We start from the raw sequence: 8165 nt of genomic DNA on the forward strand, positions 1-8165 counted from the left end.
TATTCAGGTCGAGAAGCCGCGGCCCACGGTTCAGTGTCTCCCCTCTGGCCTAGAGGCCAGTCCCCCTCTGACAGCGGCCAGGTCCGAGAGGCCTGCCGGGACTTGAACCCCGGCCCCGGCCGCTCCGTTGGTGTGATCTCCGGCACGTCCCTGGACGCCGCGCCCCGCTTCTCGGCCTCGCCCCCGCCGGGGTGCTGAGCGCCAGGCGGCCTCGCACGGGAACGCTCGGGCCGAGGGGCGCGCACCGGGGGCCGCGGGGTCCGTCGTCGCGGCGGCGGCGCCGGGTCCGGTGGCACGTAGTACCCTCCGCGTCCGCTGGCTCTTCCTCGGAGAGCCTCCCGACGGACCCGAGGCCGAGCGTGTTTCCCGAGACCTTTCCTCTGGGCCCGGGACCCGGGCCGACGGGTCCGCGTCGGCCGCCGGGAGCCTTCGAGGGGCGACGGCCGGTCGGGACGGAGAGCGGGGACGCGCGGCCCGGCGCGGCGGCCGTGGTGCGACCAGCGGGCGTTCTCCGCGTTTTGCAGGCAGCAGATCATGGCGGCGCTGAACTCGCAGACGGCCGCGCAGTTCCGGCAGTACGCGGCGCAGCAGTACCCGGGCAGCTCGGAGCAGCAGCAGCTCCTGGTGCGCCAGCTGCAGGAGCAGCACTACCAGCAGTACATGCAGCAGCTGTACCAGGCGCAGCTGGCCCAGCAGCAGGTGCGCCCGGGGCTGGGGGCGGGGGGTGGTGGTGAGGGGAGCGGGGGGAGGGCAGTGTCTCCCAGGGCGGCCCTGGCAGGCGGGGGGGGGGGGGGGGGGTCACGGGCCGGACCACCGCCCGCGGGAGGACCGTCCCCGGAGGCCGTCGGCTGATCCGGCAGAGCCGGGCTGGCCGCGTTGACGGCAGCGGCAGGTGCCGTGGCCGCCAGTGCTCCTCCGGCTCCCTGCCCCGTGCAGGAGGGGAGAGGCGCAGCAGTGGGGCGGGGTCACATGACACTCGGATCCTGTCCCGGCTCTGCTCTGCCGTTGTCTTGTTGCCTCTCAGATGCGTCGCCTGCCGTCTGAGTTTCCCGCCCTTTCCCCTGGTCCGCAAGAAGGCGATGAACGTCCCGGTGCCTGTCCCGTTCCCCTCACAGAGCGAGCTGCCACATGAAAGTGTCCGGTGCCTCCAGCAGAGGGCCGGTCAGACACTCGCGTTGCCCATCGGGCCGAGGCGTGACTGCCTCTGGAGTTAACCTGGCCGCTTTACTCGTGGAGTTTTCGCTCCTAAAGCACCCGTTGCCGGTCCAAAAGTCAGAGCGAGGAGAACGTGGGGCGCGGCGGTGGCTCTGCGTCCCTCGTCGTCTTGCCAACCTCTTTAAGTTCTTTGAAAACTCACTCCTCGCTTCAAGTACCTCTTCCCTGGGGTCTTCAGCGTTACTGAGCGGGAAAAGGCAGATTTTTGTCGTGCGTGAGAGGATGAAGACGACACTCACCGAGTTTATTCCAAGGGGTTTCTCTGCTGTCCTCGGAAGCCCGTGTCTTATTTTAGCCTGCCACCCCCGTCCCTGCTTCTGTGATGGGCCTCGAGGTAGTTTTTCAGCAGGGTGGCTCACACGCCCCGTCCCGTTTAGAGGTTGCTGTCGTTTAAATAAGAGAACAGAATCTTGCAGTCAAGAACCTTGCAAATCAAGATACCCGCAAACCAAGAATCTTGGAAAGAGAACCAGAAAGAACTGGAATCCGTAATTTGGATTACCGTGATCGACCATATTGGATGTCGTTGGGAATGGAGAAGGAAAGGGGTTGGGGAATGATCAGAGGAAACCTCAGCCCTCATAAAGTGTTAATTTTCTTTATAAATACTCAGCAAAGTGACAGAATGCTAAGACTTGTTCGTGTGGAGGTGTAGTTACGTGGGTGATTGTTCCTATACCTTCCTGTGCTTTTAAAACTTCCCAAAGTACAGATGAGAGATGATATAAAGAAAGAGGTATGGTCTGTTCTACGTGATAGTTAGAATCCGTTGGTGAACAGTGGGATCCCCAAGGGGGTTCGCTCTGCTGGAGGAATTCAAGCGTGGCCTCCTGGACAGCGACCGTGTGAGCCGGGCCTGCTGATCACCAACAGAAATGCTTTCTTTTGCTTGCCTGTCATTCACTGAGTGTTCTGGGTTTGCCCACTTGGGTTGGTTGCACGCTCTTTTTCTGGACGCTGGTACTCTTTCTGGAGACTGATGGGGAAAGACTGAGAATGCGGGCCTCGGAAGAAGGTATTTTGAAGTCTTCCGTGTATCACTCGCCTGCGTTAGCACCGGAGAAAGTGTCGCTGTTCGTTGAAGTAGTCGGTTTGCAGGTGACACGTTAAATGTAAATACAGATACGCTAAATTGCGTCACTGTCCTGAACCGTGAGATTACCGACGCTTTTTCCCCTGTGCTTTATTTTCTACTTTCATAAACATACGCTTACTTATGACCTCTTGTTTTAGTTTAAAGTTACTTAAATGCCCGAGGGCTCACCAACAGTAAAACAGATGAATTTTGTAATTTCACAATGAAATGTCCTAGCAGCGCAAATTACAATTACTTACCACTCTGTGGATGAACCTTACAGAAATAATGTTTAGTAAAAGATGCCAGACACAAAAAAGAGCATTTATTATACGTTCCAAGTGGATAACGTTGACACACAGGCAAAGCACATCTGCAGTGTTCTAGGTGAGGCTGGTCATATAGCGCTTACAGCGGGGGGAGGGGGAGGGAAGGCCCGGAAGGGAGCTTTTACCAATGATAGTTTCTGCCTTTGTGAGTTTTCCTTCGTGATCATTTCTTTCTACCCAGTGTAATTTTCCTGATTCAGATTGTAGGTTTCTGAATCTGATCGAGATCTTCTGTCCGTTTTAAGAACAAATGTTACTGTGTTCAGTGTTTACCTTCGGTTGTATTTGGGGTTGATTATTTCTCTCTATTTTAATTTTTCCCGGTCAGTTTTTCTAGTGATCCTCAGGTCACGCAAACGTGACCTTCCGTTGCAGGTTTTGTCCATGATAATTTGGATCGTTTTTAGCTTTTACTCCGATGTCACATCTGTAACGTTCATCACAGATGGGATACAGTGGGTGAAGTCTATTAGTAATTTCTTGGAGCAGAGTGCTTTGGTAGGACCCAGACATGGGCCAGAGTCTGCCCCAGGGCTCACGTGTGGTATGCTGGCCCGGTCAGCGGATATTCACTCTTTCTCCACTCGCAGGCGGCGCTCCAGAAGCAGCAGGAGGTAGCGGTTGGGGGAGCCGCTTTGCCTACGCCGGCAAAGGTGAATGCAGCTGTGCCGAGTGATAGGACGTCGGTTAACGGACAGGCCAAAGCCCACACGGACAGCTCTGAGAAAGACCTCGAACCAGAAGCTGCAGAAGAAGCCGTGGAGAATGGACCAAAAGGTATGGTTTGGCCTCTGTGTTGATCTGTCCAGAGGTCGTAATTGAGTTCACGGAAGGCACGTCGGGAGTCCGGCTAACTAGCTTCGGAGAGCAGTTACCTATTTGTGAGAGTTGGATGCTTTTTTACCCTTTACGTCAGAATCTGATGCTTCTGGTGACCATTAGGACAGCATGGAAGGAAGGGCAGGTCGGATGTCTTTTGGACACTTGGGGTTGTGTGTTGGTTATCTGCTGCCGTGTAACAAATAAGACCCAAATTTCGCAGCTCACGGGTAACCAGTGGTCGTCGTCTCACACGGTGGGTGAGGGATTACGGGGGGTTCGGGAACGGAGGCGCGGCTCAGCCGAGCGGTGGTCGTCCTGGTCCCGTGGGTCAGGATGCTGCCAGGGGGCAGAGGTTCTGCCCAGGGTGGTTCCTTCTCCCGACCGGCAAGTCGGGGCTGGCTCTTGGCGGGAGACCTCGGTTCCTTGCCCCGTGAAGCCTCTCCTCCAGGGAACACGGTCCAAGAGATCAACGCAGAGGTGGCACGTCTCTTACATTCTGACTTTGGAAATCACGTGTCCGCGCTTCTGCTGTATTCTCTTGGTCCCACATACCGGCCCCGGGACATGGTGGCTGGCGACCTCCCAAGTGCGTGAGTCCCCAGAGGTGAGGCTCACGGGGTGGGGTGCGTCTCGGAGGCTGCCTGTCACGCGTTACCTGTGGTTTTGAAACTAGAGTACCGCGGTCGTAGGTGGAGAGTGTGTGATGAGGGGACTGTGACCTAGTCACAGAGGTCAGCAGAGGCTTCCTGGGGAAAAGACGACTGAGCCGCGAGAGCCGAAGCCAGAGTAGGAGCTAACTGAGGAAGGAAGGGAGAGCGTGTCAGGGACACGGCTGGGCGGTGGTGTGGTTCACAAGAAAGGCGGTTTCAGACATCTGCCTTGTCTTGTTAGAGTAACAGAAAACAGCTTGGCTTAACCCATCTTCTTTTTTTCCCTGTAAGAGTTTATCAGTTTTTTGTTTTTGTTTTCTTCAAGTAATCTCTACACCCGATGTGGGGCTCGAACTCACGATCCCAAGATCAAGAGTCAGATGCTCTACCGACCGAGCCAGTCAGGCGCCCCACGTTTGTCAGTATTTTCAAATGCACCTTTGTCAAAGGTTCTGTGACCACATCTGGAAAACCTGAGTAGTCTGGTGCACATAAACGCTGCTCAGCGACAAGACTTAATCCTCTCTGTTCAGTCCCTAGTGGGGCCAGTCCTGTCCGAGGTTTTCTGTTTCTTTGAGCTCCTTTAGAATAGCCTCTAGAACTTGACTTCAGAGGTCAAGAGTGTTGTTGTTGTTGTTGTTGTTTTTGTTTGTTTGTTTTTGACAGAGCGATTGAAGTCGAAGCCCGGTTTTCTTTGTCCAGATCCAAAAGTGAATTTATTCCTAAATCCAGATCTCCCTTCTTTTTCTTCTTTTTTTTTTTTAATTTTTTTTTTTAAATGTTTATGTTTATTTTTGAGGCAGAGAAAGACAGAGCATGAACGGGGGAGGGGCAGAGAGAGAGGGCGACACAGAATCGGAAGTGGGCTCCAGGCTCTGAGCCATCAGCCCAGAGCCTGACGCGGGGCTCAAACTCACGGACCGCGAGATCGTGACCTGAGCCGAAGTCGGACGCTCAACCGACTGAGCCACCCAGGCGCCCCATCTTCTTTTTTTTTTTAAGTTTGTTTATTTTGAGAGAGAACGTGTGTGCACATAAGTGGGGGAGGGGCAGAGAGAGAGAGGGAGAGAGAGAATCCCAAGCAGACTCCACACTGCCAGTGTAGAGCCCAACATAGGGCTCGAACCCATGAACTGTGAGATCATGACCTGAGCCGGTCAAGAGCTGGATGCGTAACCGACTGAGCCATCCGGGGCCCCTGGGTCTCCCTTCTTTATTAGAATATTTTCCTGGGTCCAGCTACAAGTTTTCCAGGGTCAGTCTTAAATCCCCATACGTAATCGGAGTGTTGGAAAAAAAAAAAAAAATCACTTCTTAGATTGTGGATTGCATTTGTCCCCTGAAGTGGTGTGGTGGCCTCTGGATAGCTGGTGACATTGGCAGATGTAGCCAGTGGGGGGGAGGCTTCCACGGGAAACCCGTATGTTCCTCGGAGTCCTCAACCCCAAGTACAACTGCGGTAGACCAGATGGCCCTTGGTGCGCCTGCCTGGGGCGGGCAGGGGCAGTGTGCGGGTTCGGTGCCTGCAGGTGAAGGCTCGTCCTCTTCAGCGTGTGTCATTCCTGCATTCCTGTTGTTTTTAGAATCTCTTCCAGTAATAGCAGCTCCGTCCATGTGGACACGACCCCAGATCAAAGACTTCAAAGAGAAGATTCGGCAGGACGCGGACTCCGTGATTACAGTGGGCCGAGGAGAAGTGGTCACCGTTCGCGTCCCCACCCACGAAGAGGGATCGTATCTCTTTTGGGAATTTGCTACAGACAATTATGACATTGGATTTGGGGTGTACTTTGAATGGACAGACTCTCCAAACACTGCTGTCAGCGTGCACGTCAGCGAGTCCAGTGACGACGACGAGGAAGAGGAAGGTAAGGCCGTGGGTCCGCAGTGGCAGGTGCCGAGGGGGGTGGGGGGTGTCACGCATCAGCCCGCCTCGTGCTTCTTGGTTAACACTTCTGCGACAGGGATTCGTGTCTTCATTAGTGTGACCTTAGCCATAAAGGCTGAGGGACAGGCCAGCCTCCCGGAAGGGACTGGGGCCTGAACGGGACATTGTTGTAGTGCCCAGCAGGGCTCTCTGGCAGGGGGCCGTTTTATTGCCTCCTGAATAGTGTTTTACTTTGAGCATTTTGTGTTGAAAAGCCAAATTGGCAAGATGATTCTGAAAATTTTTTAAAGAGTAAGCAAGAAATTCTGCCAACTCTGGAATTTACTTAAACTTACATTTCTGATCATTCGCTTTTTTGATTTTACTCTTAAGACTTTGTTTTTACATAGATACAGAAGCTCATGCCAGAATATCGTAGCTAAAGAAAAATTTCAGCCATTCCCCATTTTACAGGAAAGTAATTTTTTATTTTCTCTAAGCAAAACGGAGTGTTTCCAAGAGCAGTGTAAACTCTCTCGTCTGGGAGGTAGGTTATAAGATACACGCTTACTAATTGAGAAGATGGTCTCCTTGGTTTTGTTTGCATGGAAGCGAGAGCCCGGGGCTTGTGCGCGTACTAGTTGGGCGCTTGGGTCCGTACGTCAGCTCGGTGGGGGGCGGCATGGGAGGAATGTCCTGACCGTGACAGTGGAGAGGCACCTCCCCCGTCCTGGGGCCCAGCTCACCTTTCGGCTGACTTGTGAACAGACCGTTTGTCCTGGAGAGGGCTGGCGGTGTTTCACGGAGATCCCGCTGGGGTAGATTAAAAGAGGTAGTTGTAGGGAGGCTAAAAGTTGAGTCGGCTTCCGAGGTGGGCAGTGGGACCGCATCACCGCACGTGCGCACGCCTGGCCCTCAGGTCACTTAGGGAAACACACGCGTGGGCCCGGGGCCTGGAGGGGGAGCTCTGTCTTCACGTGGCATTCTGTCCGCAGCGGCCTTGTCTCGGGGCGGAGGGGGCGGCAGCGAGAGAAAGCACTGCCTGCACCAGAAGGACGGGCACCGCAGGGGTCTGGGAAGGGGAGCTTGTGTGCGGACGGTCGTGATTCTGAAGGGCTTTGTGAATCCGAGAGAGGCATTCTCGGTTCGGAAGGAGACAGATTTCTCCAGGCCTGCCTGCTGGAGCCTCTCAGAGGGAGGCCGCTTCCCGGTGTGAGCCCTCCGCTGAGTCGTTTGGGGGCTCTCGATTTTGGGAAGGGCGCTGGTAAAAAGGGCTGGGGTCCGGTGCCTGTCCAGAGGTGGGACCGTGACCCCGGACCTTTGCCCTAGCATTCGGTGCCCCTCGGGTGGGAACGGAGTCCCCGGTGCCTGTGCCCTTCCCAGTCATGAGATGGTTGCCGTCTGCAGCTAATCCATTCGTCCCTCTGTGTGGACAGAGACCGCAGTGAGGATTTCCGGCTCCCGGGAGATGTTTGCCAGGAGAGAGCCTGTCTCCTTTGGGAGATGAGCTCCCAGGCCGCGTTTGTCCGCGTGCCCCCTTGCAAAGGCCACTGCGCTTTTGATGGGGGTCCTCGTAGCTTGGTTTAAGGGGGAAGGGCAGGCCAGTCCTCCCGTTCGTTGTCTTGGGTTTTCTCCACTCGGGCTTCAAAGCCAGAGGGGTTGGTTTCCTCTGTGGCCGGTAACTCCTTCCTGTCCAGATTCGTCACTGGCATTAGTGTTGCCAGGTCCCGAGTCTTTGCTTAACTGACGAAAGGTGCGCTGCTCATGTATCCCAGCGGCCTCCAGTTTTATAGATTTTGAACAGAATCGGGATCCTGGGTTAATGGACCAATAATCCATGGGTATCCTTATAGGCAAGGGTTTGCATTTTGTTTTGTTTTGTTTTTTATTATTTTTTTTAACATTTATTTATTTTTGAGACAGAGACAGAGCATGAATGGGGGAGGGGCAGAGAGAGGGAGACACAGAATCTGAAACGGGTTCCAGGCTCTGAGCTGTCAGCACAGAGCCCGACGCGGGGCTCGAACTCACAGACCGTGAGATCATGACCTGAGCCGAAGTCGGCCACTTAACCGACTGAGCCACCCAGGCGCCCTAAGGGTTTTGCATTTTGAATGACTCTGTATTTCCCATTTGCAAACACTTCAGTATTGCTGCGATAAAGCAAATTGGATTTGGGCCTATTTTATCAGAGTGTCGTTTGCTCT

General features: G+C 54.5%; 1 protein-coding gene across 1 annotated transcript in view; it reads left to right on the forward strand.

Moving 5' to 3' along the window:
• Window positions 1–8165, forward strand: part of ACBD3 (acyl-CoA binding domain containing 3) — a 33483-nt gene that overhangs the window by 21473 nt on the left and 3845 nt on the right. Inside the window, exons 5-7 of the mRNA XM_040451905.1 lie at window positions 525–699; window positions 3210–3396; window positions 5675–5959. Coding sequence (XP_040307839.1) covers window positions 525–699; window positions 3210–3396; window positions 5675–5959 — 647 coding nt within the window. The remainder of the gene's footprint in view (window positions 1–524; window positions 700–3209; window positions 3397–5674; window positions 5960–8165) is intronic.

Source organism: Herpailurus yagouaroundi, unplaced genomic scaffold (genome assembly GCF_014898765.1).
Source record: "Herpailurus yagouaroundi ecotype Mexico unplaced genomic scaffold, PumYag 205, whole genome shotgun sequence".
Lineage (NCBI taxonomy): Eukaryota > Metazoa > Chordata > Mammalia > Carnivora > Felidae > Herpailurus > Herpailurus yagouaroundi.